The following is a 25,762-nucleotide window of genomic DNA, read 5'->3' on the forward strand; positions in this document are numbered from 1 at the left end:
TAATATTTCAAATAAGTATTTAATTTATTTGTAAGTTATAAATTAAGTGCAACAGGTCTGTCATCTTTAATGTGAGGTTTTGCCTCGGATATCGGGCCGACGGATGCAGTAGTAGTTTCTTCCTTGGGTCCGACCACGCATACGTTGTCTGGCAAAGGATGTTTGGGGCCCATTTTGCCAGACGGGTCGTACGGTAACATGATCTTCACTTTGATCCCCAGCACACCTTTCAAAAAAAAAAAAAAACTTTAATAATCATAAATCTGTCATAAAATACATGCAAAGATGCAACCAAAATATCATCCCTTCTTACGGTGAGATAAAAGTCTTTTAGAGGCGCACAACCCCAATCAAACTGAAGTTGCAAAAAAATAAAAATACATACGAGAAGTGTATCACCTTTTTGAAAGAGAAATTTTGAGAGGAGTTCGGTGAGAGGTTTGGATGTGATCATGAACTCAAAGAAGCAATCACTTTTATCTGAGGCGACAGTAATGGACTAATTGCTACTTTTGTCTAGCAAATTTGAAAATTAATGTACAATAACTATTCACATTAATAATTTTTTTTGCTCTTTTCTTCCTTTTAACACAATGTTGATGAGACAATCTAGTTCGTAAGCTTTTAGTTTAATAATAGAATGCGAGTTAATCAATTTTTATTAGGTTGGAAGAAATGTGTTGGTAAAAGCAACATTAGATCTAGAAATTTCGGCCTGAAGATTTGACCTTTAACACATCTTACTCACCGTAGTTGACCTTCGGCACGAAGATGATGCTTCAAGGTCCCAAAAGGTTTCAAAGGTTACGGGAACCGCAGGGATCTGGACGTTAGTTAGCCTCATTGATGCGCATCAATTGAAAACGCATTAGTAAACATGACATCAACATACCATCTAAGAGTCTGATCTAAATTAAATCCAAGTACCATATCAGTGGGGATATTAAATAATATACTGTGACACTCCACATCACAGACATTTTTTGTTGCCCGCGCTAACAAGATAATAGATGACTAGAAAAAAAACTACAAAAATTAAACGTTCTCTGTTGTTGTGTCATGTGCGAGCTCTCCCGTATTTACGGTACTTCTGTAATTTAGCTTCGCAGTTTTTGGCTTTAAACGATATTTTCTGTTTTAAATAATTAATTCTATCCCTCTATTAATTGTAAAACTGAGTTTTTCAGCGACCAAAAATTCTATTTTTGCAATATTTATTTATTAATAAATCGTTTCTCTTGAACCTACACAATTAATCTATTCAAAAATTAACATTTCATAAGCAGATAGGGCAGAAAACACACCAACCATGCACATAACAATGTAAAAAATTACTGTAACTGTCAATAGCATAAGCCTTGAAGATGACCTAATCTCTAGGTCGAAAGCTTAGCAAAATAAATAAATAAATAAATAATAATGACTGAAATCGGCATTATTCATTCTTCATTTTCAATTAATGAATCAATCATCAAAAATAATTAACAGTACTTCAAAAATAAAGAGCTCTCTTGACCTCTTTTGGTCGAACTAAGTGAAAATGAAACCTTGGCAGAAGTAGAGTTGAAAAAAAAACACTGTCTATCACAGCAATTAAAATAACAGAGGCAGATATCGACCATAATACAATTTTTGTAAACAGTCTTTAATTTGCAGTACTAGATTATATTGCCAAGACTGGTTTTGAAGCATACCTTGTCGTAAAAGGACGTGTCTGGTAGCTGTGTCTACATAATCATTGCACGGGTCACCACTGTGGATCATCAAACCATCAACGAATTTCATGGATTTTGCACGTTGGCCACGCAATTTCCCAGACACTACAACTTCACATCCTTTTGCACCATTTTCCATAATAAATCGTAGTACACCGTAGCAAGCCCTAAAATGCAACAAGAAAACAATTATTTTAAGTACTAAAAATATCTTTAAAAATCTCCCATACATGACTTCATAGCGAAACTCTTGTTTTATTTTTTTTAAAAAAAGGCGCTCTGATGGCTCAATGAAGCATGCTCCACATTAAGGGTTCATTGTTCTCAAAATGTGTAATTCTGGTTTAACATGCAAAATCAAACATCAGTGAATGCATCCATTTCAGAATTAGGCATGTAAATCATGATACAACATCAAACATATGCGGAATTCGGTGCCCACCGTACAAATTGGAGAAAAAACTTCATATACAAACGGAGAGGAAAATTCATAATAAAATATTCAAATGCCAGCGGAGAAAATCGTCGATTGTGGGACAAAAAACTGGTGGAGTTGCTAGTTCTAGCGTTATGCCTTATACTTGTAATTAATAACTTAATTCTGGTAGTGTTGCGAAAAAAGTGACTAGCATCTTACTCAGTCAGATTTCAACTCTGTTTAAATGCAGTAATATTTTCCTGGGGGGTAGAAAAAAAATTAAGCAGAAACAAAGATTGTGCATTTTACATTAGTAAATAAAAAAAGGCTTGTTTACTCATCTTTCGGGCTTATTAACTGCAAATATAAGCCATCGTTCTCTACAACATGAACTTATGTGTCTCTGTCATAAGTCAATCCCCCTTCCAAACAAGGAACTATCTTTACAGGAAAAAAATATCTCTTCCTTTCTATAAAATTACTGTCAGCTGAAACATATTCAGTCCACATGTCAATACAATTGACTGTGCTTCTGTAACGATAGTACAAAAGATTGCGCATTGCCGCCCCTAAATTATTGTGGACGAAGGAAGACGAACGATTTTTTGAGAAAAGATTGGTTGAAATAAAAGAATTCCCTTTAGAGCCGCAAGAGGCAGTTAACTTTTTTATAAATTTTGTCAAAGCTGCATCGGATTTTGGCAAAAGAAAAGAGAATGTCATGACAGGATTCCATCGGAAGCAGAAATGGTTTGACGGTGAGTGCAGGAAAGACCGATCCCAGTTATTTGCCTTAATAAATCTATTGAGGAGTACAATGTTAGTAAAAGAAGAGTACTCTAAAAAAGTAGAACACTACAAACAGTTATGTAAAGTATAAAAACACCAAGTTTTATCTGTTAAAAAACTTAAACTCAGTGAGAGATAGTAAGGATTTCTGGAGCACTGTAAAATTATTTTAAAAACATAAATTTTTAGAAATTCAAGCTATTGCAAGTAACAAATGGGTGGAACATTTCAGCAAATTACTCAACAATGAGGTCGCTCCAGATCGATATTACATGCCCCTCATTTTATGCAAATTGATTCCTTGTGGACAAGTCTTTTGAACTCCCTGAACTACAAGCAGTAATAGAATATAGCAAAAATAGAAAAGCTCCGGGTTTCGATGATGTCCTGTTTGAATTTTACAAAACCAATGATTTAAACCAGGGGTGAGCAACCTTTTTAATCAATGGGCCAATTTAAATTTAAAGTTCTTTTTGCGGGCCGCACATAGATTAACTCTTACTAATAATTTACGAAACGTCCGTATTGCATGTTTGAACAAGTCACCAACAAGTGTGTATCTCGTCACAAAAAAATCGCGCAGACGCGGCGCGTTCGTATTGCATGTTTAAAAACGTCGTCGACAAGTAACTCGCCATAAAAAAATATTTCGGTTTAGTATGTACTACCATTTTATTATAATTAATTTTATAACAATATATTGATGGGAGAAAGTCGATAAAATAAATTCAATTTCAGAAATGCTTGGCGGGCCGCGTGTTGCTCATCCCTGATTTAAACTATCAAGAGCATCTACTAAATCTCCTTAACAAAAACTTACAGTTTAAAAAGTTAAGTATAAGGGTTGATTAAACGCCAAAAGGTACACAAATCAGCAAGTACCCATCATTTCATTTATACTTCATTGATATGATTTAAGTAATTTTACTGCATTAACTTTTCCTTCACATTTTTAGAATTTATTAGATGTCACAGACCCTTATGCTGGCCATTTTCATCTACAAAATATTTGTTCTAGACTGTAGATTGTAATATCTATTTATCTATAATAATCAAACTATTAATTACAGGTTAAAAAGAAAAAAAAATTAGGCTAAAGATTTCAAAAACATTTTTTAAAAAAATGCTTACACCAACATACATCAATGATTTCATTTTATTTATTTTTATTTTTAAATAAAAAACGTCGGTTTAAGTTCATTCTTCGATTAAAGTAATTGTTATTTTATGAAGTAGTGAAACGTTTATAATAATAGGTAATAATTATCTGGCTTTATCACAAATAATATAGTTTTCTTCAATTACATTCTCAATCTAGATGTTCTTCCCACAATGTTGTATATATGTAATATAAAATAAATAAGATATGCATATTTTTAGGACAGCTAATTATTCCAGTATTTTACTATAAGTAAAATTAGGGGGACTAAATTAAATTTCAATTGAGAAATGAATAATTATTGTTGAATAATCTACTTGTTAACTCTGACTTTGTCTTTTTCTACTTTAACAGGCATGTATGTGTGACTACTCAGAATAATTCAGAACTCATTTTATCATAATTATAACAAAAAAATATTATGAATGAACTGGCCAGCGTAAGGGTCTGTGACATCCATTAAATTCTAAAAATGTGAAGGAAAAGTTAATGCAGTAAAATTACTTAAATCATATCAATGAAGTATAAATGAAATGATGGGTACTTGCTGATTTGTGTACCTTTTGGCGTTTAATCAACCCTTATAAATAACTTTTTAAACTGTAAGTTTTTGTTAAGGAGATTTTTGTACCTTTTGGATAGATTTTTCTTTTTGTCTATTTTGCAAAGTTACATATCTGCTTTACAGATTTTTTTTAAAATTTGGTATAAGCAATTCTATCATTATAACCTGATAAGGCGTTAAGTCGGAACCGTAACTACTGGAGAGATCTTTTTAAAGAATGATTATAATTGCGGTCCCCAAACCATCCTCAATAACAATTTTTTTGAGAAAGCGTTTTGAATAAAATAGGAAGGTATTTGTACGTAAATAGCAAAATTAAACTGCGATTTCAGTACTTCCTTTTAAGAGGAGCAAGAAAAATAAACTGCGATTACTGTACTTCTCCCTAAAAGGCAAAGATTTTGAATCGAACGACAATTCATTGATGTAAATCGGTTCACTCATTGATAATTTTAACGATTGCAGTACTTCCTGTTGGTAGGCGTAAGAGCATGATGGCACTTCACAGCCACGTAGAGGAGCTTTAATCACTTCTTCGTGCTAAATTTTATCAAAATCGGACTAAGCTTTTTAGAAATATTGGTAATAATAGTTTTAGAAAGGGCCTTATTTGGGTAGGGCAAACTCCCCTCCTTATGAGGCATGGCGTCGAGACTTTTAAAGTACAAATCTGTACAAAATTTTGATTCGAATGACACTTTATTCAAGAAAATCGGTTTACGTCTCGATAATTTGAAAGATTGTTATACTTCCTCTTAACAAGTGTAAGAGCAGATCGTCGCTTTAATGGTACATAGGGAAGCCCTAACCCTATCATCCTACCAAATTTTATCAAAATCGGGCCAAGATTTACAGAGAAATTATTAGAAATAATAATTTTGGAGGGGGCCTTATTACATAAAGGGGGCTAACTCCTCTCCCATTCGATGTACAGCGTCGAGACCCCCAAAAGGCACATCTACAAAAAATTCCGAATCGAATGACACCTCATTCATGAAAATCGGTTCACGCGTTTAGGCGGTACGCGGTTTACAAAAAAGGTAACAACAACAAGAAGAAGAACAACAACAATTTCTGAAAATGCCGTTTTTGCTCATTTTCGGCAACTTTTTTCTCGAAACCTATTACATCCATGTTGTTGCAAAAAAATTTTAGTTATAAAGGAGGGTTTGTCCTATAATTTAAAGAAAATTTGGGAATTTTATCTTTTATAGAAAAAAAGAAAAAAATTGTCAAAATTGGGTGTTTTTCAACGTTACACTTTTTCGTGCAGTTTTTGACGAAAACGGAGTAAACTCATTCTTTCTCAACACAGTGGGCCTCAAACAGAGATGCCTTCTCTTGCCTATTTTATTTTCGCTGTTTCTTAACGATTTACCCGAGTTCACTGGTTCACTTATTGTGGTGGGATTAACGTGAGATTTTTACTTTATACACACACATCGTATTGCTATCTCCGTGGGTCAAAACCCACTCGTCCTTCAAGTTATGATCCACAGATTGGCTAAACAATGTGAGTTGTGAAATTTGACGACAAACCTGAACAAATCTAAAATGAGGGAGTTCAGAAATTGAAGTAAAAAAAAAAAATATTGGAAAGTAAATATTAAGACAATAGAAACGGTAAACCATTACAAATATCCGCAACTGTCACTAACGCGGCACTTTCAAGAAAAGTTATATATTTTCAAAGCAGCCAATTAGACAAAATATAACTATAAAATTAAAAATCAGAATATTGCTTTACAACCTAAATTTAATGTTTTTAATGCTATGCAGCGCAAGTTTGGGGTTTTCTGACAGTACCAAAACAACGAGAAGCTTACCTAGTTTTACCTTAAAAAGTTGTTCAGACTTCCGAATGAACGCCTCACTATGCATTAAATACAAAAACAAATGTACGCCCTCTTTATCTGTATACATTAAGATTGCATTATACGTAATTAAAATCCCCTACCTAAGCTGAGATGGGGACTCTTGCGGAGGCTGATTGCGAAAAGGGTAGTAAAATATAAGTGCGGTAACGATCATCTTGGGGCACCGAGCGAAACCCCATTGTAATGTAGTAATGTAGCCTTCCTGTGGTAGTGGGGGTATGCCACAGGTGACCGTTGATTCACGATGGAAATAACGACTGCCAGGGGATGCCCTCGGGGAGGGGTCTTATCTCTGCTCCTGTGGCGCACGGTCGCAGACGACTAACTTGAGATGCTAGACCTTCGTGGGTTCTTGGCCCTGGGCTACGCAGATATTTTTGTGGTGATCAGGGGCAGGCACGAATTAATCGTTGCTGAACTCATGCAGGAAGTACTCAAGATCATAGAAAATTGGGTTAGGAGGGTAGATCTTACTGAGAACCCTTCTAAGACTATTCTGGTCCCTTTACTAGAAGAAAGGACAAAGAGAGCTACAAAAATCTTAGTTTTTGACAAAACTCTTGATATGTTGGGCAATATTAAGTATCTGGACGTTGCCCTAGACTCCAGACTCACTTGGCAATTAGATAAAGTTATACGGAAGGCAAAACAGGCTCTTTGTGGTACTACTAGAACTTGTGGGAAGACGTAGGGTTTACGCACCAAAATGACCCACGGCTCTATACATGAACATTCATTTATATTATCACCTACGGTGAGTTAGTGGGGTAGAGGAAGACTGAACAACAGGCGGCCATCAAGGCTCTGCCAGAGTGCAGAGGAAATTTATTTCGAGTTCTTCCATAAAAATAGAAAATTGGGTCAATTATTTTGAAAACTTACTAAACCCTCCTTTGAATGCTAGTGCTTTTTCATATGCTGAAGTATTTACTGTAGATTTAGATTTGGACAAAGAGTTTTCGAGCGCGGAAATTTTGGAAGTGGTTAAAAAGTGTAAGGATAATAAGGCTCCGGGCCAAGATAGAGTCCCTAATGAATTTTATAAGTACGCTCCACCGGAGTGCATTAAGAGACTGAGATATATTTTCAATAAAATGTGGGATTCATGTGAAATTCCTGATACTTTTAAGGAGGCTATTATTTTTCCTCTCCACAAAAAGGGCGACATAAATATCGTAAATAATTATCGCGGCATTTCACTCATCGATAGTATCGCCAAATTATTTGCTTCTATATTACAGCGCAGACTTGAAATGACGGTAGGAAAGAATAATATATTAAATGAATATCAAGCGGGCTTTCGAAAAGGGTATTCCACAAACGATAACCTTTTTAATCTTTGCAGCATTATCCATTGTAAATTCCAGGAAAAAAAGAAAGTTTATTTATTTTTTATAGATTTTCGCGCAGCATTTGACTGTATTGATCGGCGTATACTTATGTATAAACTTTTGAATTATGGAGTATCTAGTAAGTTTGTTAATGTTATTCGAAAGCTTTTCGAGAAAACAAGAGCATCGGTATGGACTAAGGAAGGTCTCTCAATGAGTTTTGAAACCAATATGGGAGTAAAGCAAGGTTGTGTGTTATCCCCACTCCTTTTTTCGCTTTTCCTTAACGATCTTAATGACTTCATTGATTGGGGTGGAGTCAGGGTCGGTCGGCAGAAAGTAAAAATGCTTCTCTTTGCGGATGATGTAGTGTTTTTGGCTGAGGATCCTGTCTCTTTGCAAAGAATGATAAAAGATCTGGAAAATTATTGTGATACCTTTAATTTTGAAGTAAATTTGTCCAAGTCTAAAATCATGATTTGTAAGCCTGGAGGTGGGAAATGAGCAAAAAATGAAATTTGGAAATTTAGAAATAGCACTAAAGAGGTTGTACGCAATTATAAGTATTTAGGAATGAATTTAACCCCGAGTCTTGCACTGAATGTTCATTTAAAGGAAAAACTTGCTCTCTCTAAAAGCATTAATAGCTCATGGTCTGAAATTGTTTGTGATACTTAAATTAGTTTAGATAATAAATATGAAATTTTTAATGCCACCACTAGATCAGTAATGTGTTATACCTGTCAGGTTTGGGGGTTCCAAGCCTTTGATGAAGTAGAAAAGCTTCAAAGGTATTTTCTAAAAAGATTGTTTGGACTTCCAAGAAATGTGCCGAATTATGCCTTGTATTTAGAGACGGGATTATCCCCATTGTATTTGTTTACATTGAAGCTGCACATTAATTATATCATTAGAGTGCTCGAACTACCACCTGACAGACTACCATTGATGATGGCAAAAGAAACAATTAGCAGGAAAATTTATTGGTTTAAAGAATGGATACATATATCAAACTCCTTAACAAAAACTTACAGTTTAAAATGTTAAGTATAAGGGTTGATTGAACGCCAAAAGGTACACAAATCAGCGAGTACCCAACATTTCATTCATGCTTAGCTGATGTAATTTAACTAAGTAATTTTGCTGCATTAACTTTTCCTTCACATTTTTTAGAATTTATTAGATGTCACATACCCTTATGCTGGCCAGTTCGTTCATAATATTATTTGGTTATAATTTTGATAAAATGTATATTATATCTTCGTTTTTAAATAGGTACTTTATTTTAACTCTATTCCAAATTATTCTTCTGATTTATCTTTATTATGCCCTTTATTCTGAAGTTGTCACATCTTATACATGCATGTTAAAGTAGAAAAAGACAAAGTTAGAGTCGGCTACTGTTTAAATTTGAATCACGGAGGATTTAAAACAATATTTCAGACTTGAATTCGTCTTACCGAAATATTCGTGAGCACAAATAACACACAGTTAATAACAAGTAGATTATTCAACAACAATTATTCATTTCTCAATTGTAATTTAATTTTACTTACAGTAAAATACTGGAATAATTAGCTGTCCTAAAAGTATGCAATACTTATTTTTTTTATATTACATAACATATATATAACATTGTGAGAACAGTTACATTGAGAGTGTGATTGAAGAAAACTATATTATTTGCGATAAAGCCAGATAATTATTACTTAATATTATAAACGTTTGACTACTACATAAAATAACAATTACTTTAATCGAAGAATAAACTTAAACAGACGATTTTTATTAAAAATAAAATAATCGAAATCATTGATGTAAGCATTTTTTTAAAAAAGTTTTTAAATTTTGTTGCCTCGTAATTTTTTTTATTTTTTATAACGTTTTCTTTTTAACCTGTAATTAATAGTTTGATTATTATAGATTAATAGATATTAAAGTCAATCTACAGTGCTACTTGAACAAATATTTTGTAGATGAAAATGGCCAGCATAAGGGTCTGTGACATCTAATAAATTCTAAAAAATGTGAAGGAAAAGTTAATGCAGCAAAATTACTTAAATTATATCAACTAAGCTTGAATGAAATGTTGGGTACTTGCTGATTTGTGTACCTTTTGGCGTTTAATCAACCCTTATACTTAACTTTTTAAACTGTAAGTTTTTGTTAAGGAGATTTTTGTACCTTTTGGATAGATTTTCATTTTTGTCTATTTTGCTAAGTTACATATCTGCTTTACTGTTTTTTTTAAATTTGGAATAAGCAATTCTATCATTATAACCTGATAAGGTGTTAAGTAGGAACCGTAACTACCACTGGAGAGATCTTTTTAAAGAATGATTATAGTTGCGGTCCCCAAACCATCCTCAATAACAATTTTTTTGAGAAAGCCTTTTTATATAAAATAGGAAGGTATTTGTACGTAAATAGCAAAATTAAACTGCGATTTCAGTACTTCTCCCTAAAAGGCAAAGATTTTGAATCGAACGACAATTCATTAATGTAAATAGGTTCACCCATTGATAATTTTAACGATTGCAGTACTTCCTCTTAGTAGGTGTAAGAGCATGATGGCACTTCACAGCCAAGTGGAGGAGCTTTAATCACTTCTTCGTGCTAAATTTTATCAAAATCGGACAAAGCGTTATTTATATTATAGAAATATTGGTAATAATAGTTTTAGAAACGGCCTTACTTGGGTGGGGCAAACTCCCCTCCTTATGAGGCACAGCGTCGAGACTTTTAAAGTGCAAATCTGTACAAAATTTCGATTCGAATGACACTTCATTCATGAAAATCAGTTCACTTGTCGATAATTTGAAACGATTGTATACTTCCCCATAACTAGTGTAAGAGCAGATCGTCGCTTTAATGTTACGTAGGAGAGCCCTAACCCTTTCATCCTACCAAATTTTATTAAAATTGGGCCGAGATTTATAGAGTAATTAATAATAATAATTTGGGAGGGGACCTTACATAAAGGGGGCTAACTCCTCTCCCATTCGATGTACAGCGTCGAGACCCCCAAAAGGCACATCTACATAAAATTCCGAATCGAATGACACCTCATTCATGAAAATCGGTTCACGCGTTTAGGCGCTACGTTGTTTACAAAAAAGGTAACAAGAAGAAGAAGAAGAAGAACAACAACAACAAGAACAAGAACATTTTTTGAAAAAGCCGTTTTTGCTCATTTTTGGCAACTTTTTTCTCGAAACCTATTAGATATGGGTTGTTACAAAAACATTGCAGTTATAAAGGAGGGTTTGCCCTATAATTTAAAGAAAATTTGGGAATTTTATCTTTTATAGAAAAAGAGAAAAAAATTGTCAAAGTTGGGTGTTTTTCAACGTTACGCTTTTTCGTGCAGTTTTTGATGATCAACCCTTATACAACTGTCCTACCGGACAGTTTTAATAAATCTCGGCCCAATTTTAATAAAATTTGGTAGGATGAAAGGGTTAGGGCTCTCCTACGTAACATTAAAGCGACGATCTGCTCTTACACTAGTTATGGGGAAGTATACAATCGTTTCCAATTATCGACACGTGAACCGATTTTCATGAATGAAGGGTCATTCGAATCGAAATTTTGTACAGATTTGCACTTTAAAAGTCTCGACGCTGTGCCTCATAAGGAGGGGAGTTTGCCCCACCCAAGTAAGGCCCTTTCTAAAACTATTATTACCAATATTTCTATAACGCTTAGTCCGATTTTGATAAAATTTGGCACGAAGAAGTGATTAAAGCTCCTCTACGTGGCTGTGAAGTGCCATCATGCTCTTACGCCTACCAACAGGAAGTACTGCAATCGTTAAAATTATCAATGAGTGAACCGATTTTCATCAATGAATTGTCGTTCGATTCAAAATCTTTGCCTTTTAGGGAGAAGTACTGCAATCGCAGTTTATTTTTCTTGCTCCTCTTAAAAGGAAGTACTGAAATCGCAGTTTATTTTGCTATTTACGCAAAAAAACTTCCTATTTTATTAAAAACGCTTTCTCAAAAAAATTGTTATTGAGGATGGGACCGCAATTATAATCATTCTTTAAAAAGATCTCTCCAGTAGTTACGGTTCCGACTTAACGGCTTATCAGGTTATAATGATAGAATGGCCTATTCCAAATTTTAAAAAAATCTGTAAAGCAGATATGTAACTTTGCAAAATACACAAAAAGATAAATCTATCCAAAAGGTACAAAAATCTCTTTAACAAAAACTTACAGTTTAAAACGTTAAGTATAAGTGTTGATTAAACGCCAAAAGGTACACAAATCAGCAAGTACCCATCATTTCATTTATACTTCATTGATATTATTTAAGTAATTTTACTGCATTAACTTTTCCTTCACATTTTTAGAATTTATTAGATGTCACAGATCCTTTATCCTGGCCACTTCATTTAAAATATTTTTTTGTTATAATTATGATAAATCACTTTTATAACATATGTACTTGCTGTTAAAGTAGAAAAAGACAAAGTTAGAGTAGGCTACTGTCTTGAATTCGTCTTACCGAAATATTCGTGAGCACAAATAACACAGTTATAACATATAGATTATTCAACAACAATTATTGATTTCTCAATTGTAATTTAATTTAGTCCCCCTAATTTTACTTGTAGTAAAATACTGGAACAATTAGCTGTCCTAAAAATATGCATATCTTATTTATTTTATATTACACATATTACAACATTTAAGGATGAACACCTAGATTGAGAATGTAATTGAAACTATATTATTTGCGTTAAAGCCAGATAATTATTACCTATTAATTATTATAAATGTTTGACTACTACATAAAATAACAATTGCTTTAATCGAAGAATGAACTTAAACCGACGATTTTTATTTAAAAATAAAAATAAATAAATAAAATAAACAAAATCATTGATGTAAGCATTTTTTAAAAAAGGTTTTGAATTTTTTAGACTCATAATTTTTTTTTATTTTTTATAACGTTTTTCTTTTTAACCTGTAATTAACAGTTTGATTATTATAAATAACTAGATATTACAGTCAATCTACAGTGCTACTTGAACAAATATTTTATAGATGAAAATGGCCAGCATGAGGGTCTGTGACATCTAATAAATTCTAAAAATGTGAAGGAAAAGTTAATGCAGTAAAATTACTTAAATAATATCAATGAAGTATAAATGAAATGATGGGTACTTGCTGATTTGTGTACCTTTTGGCGTTTAATCAACCCTTATACTTAACATTTTAAACTGTAAGTTTTTGTTAAAGTAATAGCAGTACTGCCCCAAACCCACAACCTGTGCCTAAATTAAAGTTCGATATGCACCCTATAGTGATGTATTCACAATTTAAAAATCACTCCAAATCCATCAGATTAATTAATTGAGACTGTAAAGGTGGAACAGTTCCAGAAAAATACAGATGCTGGCGGTAACATTCAGCTCCCAGTGTTTGCTGTTACATTTAAAAAAGGAACAGCACTCAAGGATATAATCAACATTCGAGCCATAGCCCACTGTCGCGTGCACTGGCAAAAATATAAAAGTAAAAATCTGGTGATAAGGTGTTTCAGATGCTAAAGCATTAGACATCTTGCAATGCACTGCCATAAAGTGCCAAAATGGGATCACTGTGCTAACAACCATGACTCCAAAGATTGCCCGCAAAGAAATGTTATGACTGCTGCTAAATGTGCAAACTGCGGGGGTGCACATAGATCATCGGACAACCAGTGCCCAACACTGGCTGCTGCAGTAGCAAAGAAAAGATATCATATTCTTCCAAGAAACCAAATTGGACTATCTGATTTGTTAGACTCGGCACAGTTTCCGGCTTTGATTAAAAACAGCAATACCAACGCCACCTCTCAAAATGAAGCTGCCTCTTCTTCTCGCTGGGGTCCCCGTCACACTCAACATCAACCTCAAGTAACTCCTGAAGATGGAAATACGTTATTCTCCCTGTTTAAATCCTTGAAAGAATCTTTCGATTTTAAAACAATTTTCTCTAAACTTAAATACACGTTGTTAAAAATTAAATCTGCACCAGAAACTATCTCTAAATTAGCCATTTTGGCTGAATTTATGTTTTCATTTTTAGAATGAGTTGTATAAATAATTCTCTTAATTTACTACAGTGGAATGCTAATTCCATAAACAATAAGATAGACGAGTTAAATCAAACATTATTAGATATGAATGTCGATGTCTGCTCTGTGCGAAACCAAACTCACACCTCAAAGGAAGTTAAAATGTAATGGATATGTTACATATAGGAAAGATCAAAATTTAAGGGGTGGTGGTGTGGCCATCGCTGCAAGGCGTCATGTCAAGCATGCGTTGGCTGCACTACCACAATTAGCATCCATTGAGGCTGTGGGTGTTGAGATGTTCTGTGCTTCTGGGACTGTGCACATTGTCTCCTGTTATAGGCCCCCTAATAAAAGGTGGCGCGATCAGGATATATTGGACTTGCTGGCTACACACTGTAGGGTTGTTTTGATAGGTGATTTCAATGCCAGACATGTTGCCTGGAGCTGTGTAAGTAATAATACCGCAGGTGAAAGCCTGTTGGAGTTGTCACTGGATCACAACATTATCCTAAACACACCTCTCTCTCTCACCTATTTCCCTCCAATCGCCTATCAACCTAGCATCCTAGATATAGCCATAATAAAAAATCTTAGACATTTTACAACCCCTATAAGTCACTCTTTACTTTCAAGTAACCACAATCCGGCTTCATTTCAACTACACCTTACCCCGGTAAAATCTCCTCTAACTACTACTTTTGACTTCAAAAATGCCAACTGGCGTAAATTTAGAAACATTCTGAATGATAATATTGACCTTCGCTGTATACCAAATAATGTAGTTACTTTAGAAAAAGAATGTGTAATATTTTCTAATTTACTGGAATATGCCGCTATTAAATCTATCCCGAGACGCCCTCTTGATTTTAATTTAAATCTTCCTGAAAATATCAAGACACTTATACGGTTTAAAAACAGAATCAAGCGTTGGTTTCAAAAGCGTAGATGCCAACCACTTAAAATGTTACTAAATAGACTACAAGGCATCGTTAGACTACAGGTGCAGGAGTGGCGCAACAATAGATGGAATTGTTATATCTCTAACCTCGATCCTAAGAACTCCTCCTTTTGGAAGGTTGCAAAGTACTTTAAGACAACACGTAATAATAGTGAAAAAAGCTCTTCTTCTCCTTTAATATTTAATAATTTACAGGCCTATTCTGAAAAGGACAAAGTGAATCTCATGGCTAATTTCTTGGAACACGTTCATAAGCAAAATAATGATTTAGGGGTGCCCTCTAATCAAAGAAAAATAGAACGTAAAGTAAATATCTTTTTCAGAAACTGTTATTACCTGCCCTCCGAATGTAACCTTACTTCCCCTAAAGAAGTCAATGAAATCATTAAGTCGAGAAAAAATAAAAAATCACCAGGTCTCGAAAATATCCAAAACATTCTTATAAAAAACCTTAACAAAAACATACACTTTAAAAAGTTAAGTATAAGGGTTGATTAAACGCCAAAAGGTACACAAATCAGCAAATACCCAACATTTCATTCATGCTTAGTTGATATAATTTAAGTAATTTTACTGCATTAACTTTTCCTTCACATTTTTTAGAATTTATTAGATGTCACAGACGCTTATGCTGGCCATTTTCAACTACAAAATATTTGTTCAAGTAGCACTGTAGATTGACTGTAATATCTATTTATCTATAATAATCAAACTGTTAATTACAGGTTAAAAATAAAACGTTATAAAAAATAAAAACAATTATGAGGCTAAAAAATTCAAACACGTTTTTAAAAAATGCTTACATCAACATACATCAATGATTTTGTTTATTTATTTTATTTTTAAATAAAATTGTTCGTTTAAGTTCATAATTCGATTAAAGTAATTGTTACTTTATGTAATTGTCAAACGTTTATAATAATAGGTAATAATTATCTCACTTTATTGCAAATAATATAGTTTTCTTCAATTAAATTCTCAATCTAGGTGTTCTTCCCACACTGTTGTATATATGTAATATAAAATAAATAAGATATGCATATTTTTAGGACAGCTAATTATTCCAGTATTTTACTCTAAGTAAAATTAGGGAGACTAATTTAAATTATAACTGAGAAATGAATAATTGAATAATCTACTTGTTATTAACTGTGTGTTATTTGTGCTCACGAATATTTCGGTAAGACGAATTCAAGACTGAAATATTCTTTTAAATCCGTAATTCAAACTTAAACAGTAGCCGATTCTAACTTTGTCTTTTTCTATTTTAACATGTAACAACTTAAGAATAAAGGGCATATTAAAGATAAATTAGAAGAATAATTTGGAATAGTGTTATAATAAAGTACCTATTTAATAACGAAGATATAATATACATTTTATCATAATTATAACAAATAAATATGAACGAACTGGCCAGCATAAGGGTCTGTGACATCTAATAAATTCTAAAAAATGTGAAGGAAAAGTTAATGCAGCAAAATTACTTAAATTATATCAACTAAGCATGAATGAAAAAAATATTCACTCTTACCTAAATAATAGAAAGTTCCGCGTCTCACTAAACTCATCCTTATCTCTTCCTCATGAAGCAATTGCTGGAGTGCCTCAGGGCTCAATAATAGGACCGGTTTTATTTCTCATTTACTTCAACCCAATGCCTCGACCAAAGGATGTTCGACTGGCCTTGTACGCTGATGACGTCGCTGTCTATGCTTCGGGCTGGAGATTAGACACGATAGTCGGCAGGCTTACTAGGGCCTTGTCAGGTATGGACCGATTTTTCACGAAGTGGAAAATAAAAATTAATCCCTTAAAAACAGAGGCTATCCTTTTCACCAAGCGCAGGCCGATCTTATATCGACATTCCACTTCGGGGGACGGATTGTGCCGTGAGCTGCCTCTATCAAGTACCTGGGAGTAATAATGGATCGTGGGCTGACCTTTACTCCCCACATAAAGGACAGAGTCAATAAAGTCAAGGCAGCCATTCGAGTGCTATTCCCGCTGTTCTGCAGGGACTCTAAACTGTCCCCAGAGAATAAACTCCTGCTGTACAAGGTACTGGTTAGGCCCATGTTACTTTATGCTTGTCCCTCCTGGAGTTTGACGTGTCGATCCAACATCGCCTCGCTGCAAACAATACAAAATAAATTCCTCAGGCTTGTGACAACTTCCGCCTGCTACACGCGTATTATAGACTTAAACTCTAACACCAACATGGACTATGTAGAACACTACATCAAGTACCTCGCTACTGGTTTTTTCAGCAAATGCGAATCCAGTCACAACCACCTTTGCAGACGAATAGGTGACTATAATGTGGACACGGTGCACAGGCACAGGAGAGTCAGGGACTCCCTGACATGAAATATTTCTTAAAAGCTAGGGGTTTTTCCATTATTTTCCCCTTAATAAACAATATAATTTAATAAATTAGTTGTAAGAAACTATGTCTGGAGGTTATAGTTCACAACTGGCACTCCACTCCGTATATATTTACAATATGTATTTTATATGTGTAATAAAAATTTTTATCTATCTATCTATCTATCTTATGATCCTTGACTCAGTCAGCATTATAAATAATCGAAATAAAGAGATCACATAATGCAATACGAGTAAATATGTATATGGTTTCATTTATATATTGCAAAAGTATAGTTTATTTCTAATTAAAGTAATTTAGTAAAAATAAGGGGTTGGCAACCAAGTCCCCGTCGGTTTTTAAATTTTAACATTCCGCATGTCGTTATATGTTTTAAATCATTCGAAAAGGGATGTTTTTTGTTCTACCAGAATCTATGTTTTCCATTTGTGTTCGAGTTAATTTACGTTAATTTTCTGATCATTAAAATGGAATATCAAGTTGAGAAAAATGAGTATTTTCGACACCTCCTTCTTTTTGCTTACTCGTCACCGCTCAACTCATGGACGCAAACAACGATTTCTTTCCGAATCGTTACTGGCGACGAAAAATGGTGCCTTTACTAATGTCATATTAATATTTGAAGCAGCGCAAGGGCTTAGCCCCGGTAAACAAGCGACTCCGCGCGTGAAACTAGATCTTCATCCGCGTAAAACGATGGTGTACGGTGGGTCTGGGAAGGCATAATCCATTATGAAATGCTTGAACGGAACCAAACGGTCATCGCGGAACTCTATGTTCAATAGATGGAACGACTCAGTATTATTCAAGAGAATAGTGGCTATTCAAGAGGAGAAAAGTCCTAATCGGCAGCACGGAGTTCTTTTGCATCACGACAACGCCCGCCCTCATATCGCCAATATGACCAACCAAGGAAGCCATTCAAACACATGGTAGGGAGTTTGGTACGAGCTCTTGAGACCAACGAGGTATTGAAAATCTGGTTGAACGTTGGAAATAGTAAACAACAAGAAAGAATACATTATTGATTAATTAGTTGTTAATTTTTATTGAAAAATAAACTTTTAAAAAATTCAAAAAGACGGCGGGAACTTAATTGCAAACCCATTATATTAATAGTTCCACATATTGCATTTTCGCTTAATGTATTTTAATGGATGTATTTATCTGTTGGTTATTTTGTTTCTCTCCTGTTATGATACAATTAAGATTTACTATTCAAATTTTGTGAACTGGTGTTATACCAAACACCTGGCAGATGGTTAATAGCCAGCCACTGCTGCATGGCTTTAGTTGTTCATACGTTTAAATATTGTAATCACACTAATTTAATTTGAATAAGAATTTATTATTATTACCATAAAGATGTCAAAGCGAGATTTTCATTTTTTTGTTAATGAGTTTAAACTCGATTAGAGTGGAGCGCAGACGGCTCTGTCTGAGGCTCTGGCAATGTTAGTGAGTCCACTAATAATGGTTTAATAAAATTGCGCAAGGGAGATTTCAGCCTGGAGGACAAAGAACATCATGGAAGAATGTCTTCTTTGAATGATGAACATTTGCGAACGTTAGTTGAAGAAAATCCAAGAATAACAGATCAATAGTAAACTTTCGGATAAGGGAAAAAATTGGAAAAGGGGTACCTCACGCACTGAATGAAACAGGAACAAAAAAAAAGAACCTTTTCTGAGCAGGATTGTTATTTGTAATGAAAAATAGGTTTTTTACAACACTAGGCGTTCCGGACACTGGCTGGACAAAGCAGAAACGCAATAACATTTTTCATAGCCATCTGCCTACAGAAAAAAAAGTAATACAGTTTGGTGGGCTTCATTTGGGATTATTCACAACCGCTTTTTAAATCCTAGCGAAACCATCAATGCCGAGAAGTATTGCAGTAAAATTGATGCAATGCATTCTAATTTGGCTGTACTGAAACCAGCTTAGGTGAATTCAAAAGGGCCAATTCTTAAGCACGATAGCGCACGACCTCAAGTCTTACTTTTCAAAAATCACAAGAGTTTCGATATGAGACTTTTTTACCCACCCTACTCTCGAGACCACTAGCCTACCGACTACCACTTTTTTAGACATTTGGAGCGCTTTTTGCAAAGAAAAAAATTGATGAACAAAAAACGGAGGAAAAGGCATTTTTAGAATTCATAAGCTTTAAAGACATGAATTTTTATTCAGAAATAGCTTCTTTTCCATAGCGGAAAAGCTTTCAACAAGTTGACAAAACTTAACTGATTGTTATGAAGACTATTTTGATTAATTAAATATTATTTTAAAATAGAAGTTTTTATTTCTTAATTTTTTGGCTTTAAACCTGCATTATTTTCCGGACAAACTAGATAAGATGTATCTGTTTTAAATTTTTTCGAAATTAGCTCTAAACATTTTCTTTAAACTTGTGTACTCATGATTGCCTTAAGAAAAACATACCTGCGGACAGCTAGGCCGCCGATAAGCTTGTATCTTAGCGACTCTGCCTGAGCAATCGCACAAAGACCTCGAGTAGCCACCTTCTCAGCGTACAGATCCAACGTCATTGGAGCAAAATTGAATCTTTAAATAAAAAACATGAATGAGAGTGTGAAATTAAAAAACTAAGTAAGAAGGTAAGATAAATTACCTCTTCTGCACCACAGATGTTAGTTCACGAATACGACGACCTTTCTCGCCAAGCACACTTTGCGTTCTGGTCGCCATTATGATTATTTCTGTTCTAGAAGGTGTTACTCGCACTTCAACACCAGAATACCCTTCTTCGGCTAGTTCACGTGTTAAAAACTCATTGAGTTCTGCTTTGAACACACCATCTGATACAAACTGCAACCAACAAATGATTAGAGTGATTATGTTTTATAAATACCAAAATTCATCATACTCTTAAGAATACACAAACTAAGTTCTATTAATACAATTCTCTCTAAAAGATCTGTTGTAGACACTCTCATAACTTTCTTTTATATAATGTTTACATCATAACCGACAAATTTTCTGAAATCTATTCTTAACAGTGGACCCTAACCTGGTGGCTAGGTTATTTCAATCTGGCTGATATACGACAGATCTACATAAATTAGTGTACTTAGACTTCTTTATTACCAGAAGAAGAAATAACCACCACGAAGCATTTCGTATTCACAGCTCACATTCATCTCAAGTATTTGAAATTTAGAAAAAACTTACACAGAATTCGTAGCCACCTTTACAGGGTTTGTATAATTTTTGATGTGATAGCTTTTTGATACATGTGTAGATAACGAAAGATAAATATTCGGACAAGGAACCTCATGCAAACGCAAATAATCTTAAATATATTTATATAAGTTTATATGTAAGAGTCGAGGAGTTCGCCTTTGGACGGCACACAGTTCACATCGTCTGTATGGTTGGTTATAAATTATACTAGTTGAAGTGCTCGAAACAATTTTAAAAATTGAAGTTCGATAGATTTAGTGCTTCAGAATTAAGTGTGTTAATTTGAATCTTAGAAGTATTGCGAAAAACTAGTAAAATATAAAAAGTGATTCAATAATTATTCTATTAAACAATACAAAAATTGGCTTAGTGTAGTGGCTGAAAGTGGAGGGGGTCAAGTTAGGGAGCAAGAGAAAGAGTAAGAGAAATTCTTGTTATTATTTAAACTTAAAACAAGTTCTTAGATGTAGTTTATAGACTAAACTTAGATCTTGCTTAACAACAACTTCTGTTCTAATATATTTTCATTAAATAATCGTATAAATAAAATTCTTTTTCGAAATACTTATTTTATATCTGTTACGAAGTAATATATAGATTCAAATAGAGATGTCTGGAACGAACAAAATGAAATTATTACTCGCTGAACTTAAAAAAGATATTAAAAAAGACATAGAAGAAAACAGGAAAATTACTACAGATAAGATTGGCGATGTCTTAAAAATTACTAACGAAAAAATTGAAAAACAAAATAAAAGAATTAACTATATTGAAAGAGAAATTAAAAAGAGAAATATAATTATATTTAAGGTTGGAAAATAAAACGTATCAGAAATTGGAAGAAGAAATTATTGAACTGTTAAGAGGGACACTTAAGGTAAACTGCACTCTTGAAAATATTGATTTTATTAAGGAGAATCGGAATTTAAAAAAAATGAAGAAAGTAGGCCTTTGGTGATTGGTTTTACGACATGTCGGCTAAAGATGATTGTGTTAAAAAACAGAAGAAACTGAAAGGTTCCGGTATAGCTATGGATGAGGATTTTCCAATTGAAATATTGCAGAAAAGACGCGAACTATACCCCCAAATGATGGAGGCAAGAAAGGAGGGAAAGTTTGCATACTTGGCTTATGTTCAAGTTAATAATAAAAGAATTTGGGAAAAATAGAAAAAGATCATTAAGTGAAACTAACTCTCCACCTAAAACATTTGAGCGAAAAGAAGAAAAAATCAAATCTCTTAAAAAGAAAAATAAAGTTATACCCACAGGTTCTAAACAATTGGAAATGCACACCGGGTAAATTACTTCTTTCATTAATAGAACTAGTTCATTAGAGAGTTTAGAGAAAGATAATCTACCTTCCCCAACTAATGTATAGCAGGAAAAGGAAACTAGGCTGGACTACTGGAAATTCGACTATGGACATGATTTAAGGACGAACTCACATTGCCCAGAAAAGCTGGTCACTGAAGGCAATTTAGACCGAAACCTCCCATTATCTTATACTAATAACGGAAGTATTAAGATCGAAAATAATACTAATGATAAAATTATTATTGTTAATAATAAAGAAAATATTAATAATAACAATAAAAACAGCAATACTCAAAACAATAATAACAGTAACAACAGTAATAATAACAATTGTATCGGTAATAACAGTAATGTTAATGATGATAAAAATAGTGAAAATAAAAAAAGTAAAGAAATTACTAACAACAATGAATATTTACTTCTTAAAAATATAGCTACTCTTAATGTTAGAACACTAAAATCTGAAGATAAGTTACTAGAATTAGAGTATGCTTTGAGTAAAACTGATATTGACATTTTGAGAATATGTGAAGTTAGAAGAGGATCAGAAAAAATAATTCATAGGAAAAGTGGATATATTCTCCTTCATTACGGTCTCATAAATGGATTTAGAGGAGTAGGATTCCTAATCAGAGAAGGTATGGCGAGAAATATTGGAGAGTTTTATGGCGTTTCTGACAGAATTGGTGTATTAAAAATTAAACTGTAAAGTAACAGATATTTAACTTTAATTCAAATTTATGCGCCTACGGCCCACCCTGAGGAAGAGGAAGAAAGAGATATCTTCTATGCTGACCTCATTAATACTTTAAATAATATGAAATGCAGTTTTCGAAACACCCGTATAATAATGGGGGATTTTAATAGCCAAGTTGGTAAAAAACAAATTAATGAAACTGTTGTTGGTAATAGAACTCTGTTAGATCCTGAATATGATTATTCCAACAAGTTGAAGGAACTAAAGGAGATAGTATCCAATACAATAAAATTGAAAATATAATAAAAAAAACCTTCTGTAATAAAAATAAAAAGCAACAGGAACACAGAAAACTATCAGAAAAAGCCCAAGACTTGATTAATAAAAGAGAACTTGAAAAACAAAAAACAAGAAAAACTACAAGACAAAAAACTGAATTAACACTATTTGCAAATTAGTAAGGTTCCATATTAGAAAGGATTTAAAAGCTTTAAACGATAAACTTATAGAAGATGCTATCTAAACTTCAACTCTATAAGGAATCTGAGGAAACAACTTGGTAATAAAAGTAATTGGACGATAAGGCTAGCTGATAGAAAAGAACATTTACAAAAGGAAAGAAGAGAAATAGTAAACGTTGCATCTAATTGTTTTAGAGAACTGTACCAAGATTCAGATCAACCGCCACTTTTAGAATACTTCCAAGAATCCTCAGATTTTTCAGATTTATCCTCAGAAAAATGTTGATCCTCGTCCAGAGTTCACCAATTCAGAAATAGAATTAATATTCAAAAGTCTGAAAAAAAAGACTCCCGGCAGTGATGCTATCACAAATGAAATGCTAAAAATATCTTATTTGCCGGTGAAAGAATTATGGTACAAAATGTTCAACCTTATATTGAAAATAGAAAATATTCCCAATCAGAGGAAGCTTTCAGATATTGTGTTGATCTATAAAAAAGGAGACATTCAAAATATAGAAAATTATCGCCCTGTAAGTCTCACATCAACAGTTTGTAAAGTTTTCATGAAACTACTTTATAACGGAATTGCAGAAGATCTAAATAAACATGAACCTCCAGGACAGGCAGGATTTCGATCAGGATTTTCTACTATAGACCAAAGTTATGTAGTAAATCAAATTATCGAAAAAAACATAGAATTTCAATTTCCAGTTTATATGGCTTTTGTCGACTATAAGAAAGCTTTCGACTCCCTGAAGCATTCGTTTATGTTCCGTGCATTAAAAGCTCAAAATATCTGCAATACATATATAAACATCACTAAATCAGTATACAGAGACAGCAAAGCCAGAATAGTGACAGGCAGGAATTTTAGACATTGAAAGGGGAGTTAAACAAGGAGACCCACTGTCACCTGTCCTGTTTAACTGTGTACTTGAAGAATTGTTTAGATATTTAAACTGGAAAAGTTATGGCATCACTGTTGAAGGAAGGAAACTAAGTCACTTCAGGTTTGCTGATGATTTAGTATTATTTGCCAATACATGCGGAGATTTAGGAAAAATGTTGATAAAGCTAAAGGCAGGACTAGTTATTAACCTTGAAAAAACTGTTTTATTTACAAATCCTAATAATAAAACTAAAGATATTTTACAAGAAACTGTTAAACGAAAATGGGTTAAAGAAGCAGTTTATTTGGGGCAGCTAATTAGTTTTGATGACAGGACTAGCAAAGAAGTAGAAAGACGAATTACGCTTGCCTGGAAAAAATATTGGTTATTGAAATATTTAATGAAAAATAGAAATATTAATATTAAACAAAGAAGTCAAGTCTTAGAAAGATGCATAATGCCCTGGCTTCTGTATGGTGCTGAAACATGATCTTGCACAAAACTAAATCTAAATAGGCTGCAGACTACTCAAAGAGCTATGGAGAGGAGTATACTAGGAGTTAGTCGGAAGGATAAAGTCAAGAGCACATTTATGAGAGAGCAAACTGGTTTGACAGATATTATAAAAAAGGTGAAGATGGCAAAGTGGAAATGGGCAGGAAAGCTGATGAGAGTGAAAGATGGTCGTTGGACTAATCGAATTACTAACTGGTCTTTGAAATTCAGGAAAAGAAAGGTCGGCAGACAAAAAAAGTGTTGGGCGGATGACATTTTACAACATGCTGGACCATCATGGACTAGGAAGGCGAAAGATGAAGAATTGTGGAGTTCAATGGGAGAGGCCTATGCTCAGTAGTGGCCTGGTTTCAAGAATAATTCAATGCAAAGTATTCTTTTTTGAAAAGTTATTATTTTATTTGTTTCATTATAAAATGTATTATATGTATAAAAAATGTATTAGTCTGAAACCAAATAAATGGCTTTATTATTATATGTAAGAGTCGTTTAAGTATGTTATTTACTTCCTTCAGTGTGAATTGAAATAATTGAAAAATGAGAATCTGCTGAACCTTCAGAATACCAGCGGTATTTATTTGGAAGATAAATTGTTCATTAACTTCAATGCCAGCAAATCCTCTACAGAACTAATAAGAAATTTTAAGCTCTATGATAGAAAGATTTAATACTGGTTGTTTAAATACTAATGGTGGTTAATAATAAACATGATGTATATAAAAATAATAAAATATTAACGAACGTGGTAATATTTATTTTCAAGTTCAATATTATATTGTTTTGGAATATCTTATTTGGATTAAGGCATTATAATTTTTACAAATTTGATATCCAGGTATGTTGGGAGCAACGTTTTTTTCTGTCTACTCACATTTAAAAAAAAAATTGTTATTAAGGTACTGATTCTTGATCACTTTCCATTTAAGCTTAGAATAAAATACCACCAATCACTTTCTTTTTTTTTTTTTGCAGAAGAGCTTTGATACATCGTACCACATGTTAATTACTTATACAATACATGAACTTTCAACGATTAATACACCTTAACTTTACAACATTGTTACCACTTTTTTCACAAATTCCTGTTTTCAACAATAAATAGCAATACTGAATTCAAATTTACCTTCTTTTTCTTCGAAATAGCTGTACCGAGAGCCATTTTTCTTACCTAGAGAACTTTTTATAAGAAATCAACAGTCGCACCTACGCATGAAATGAGAAAACCCAACTAATGGACACCTAACCTTATTTACTCGTGGTTCCAATCTTCGCCAAGCGAAAGTGATCAGTAACTTAAATAACATTTATAAAATTATTCATTTATTTTAATTTATATTTGTGTTGTTTTGTTTTAAATTAAAAAATGCGCATTAATATAATTAAAGCTAATTTAACTT

The 25,762-nt window shown here is 33.3% G+C and overlaps 1 protein-coding gene across 1 annotated transcript; it reads right to left on the bottom strand.

Moving 5' to 3' along the window:
• On the bottom strand, positions 1-25,648 carry LOC141459225 (small ribosomal subunit protein uS3-like). Its single transcript, XM_074138040.1, has 5 exons — positions 25,489-25,648; positions 19,911-20,107; positions 19,721-19,843; positions 1,695-1,882; positions 1-226 (listed from the first exon to the last, which is right to left on the bottom strand). Exons 1-5 carry the CDS (start codon positions 25,522-25,524, stop codon positions 36-38), a joined length of 735 nt encoding a protein of 244 aa, XP_073994141.1. The 5' UTR covers positions 25,525-25,648; the 3' UTR covers positions 1-35.
• Between the last annotated feature and the right edge of the window lie 114 nt (positions 25,649-25,762).

The sequence above is a fragment of the Rhodnius prolixus genome, unplaced genomic scaffold, assembly GCF_049639745.1.
Source record: "Rhodnius prolixus isolate KJV_2025 unplaced genomic scaffold, Rpr scaffold_11, whole genome shotgun sequence".
NCBI classification, from domain to species: domain Eukaryota; kingdom Metazoa; phylum Arthropoda; class Insecta; order Hemiptera; family Reduviidae; genus Rhodnius; species Rhodnius prolixus.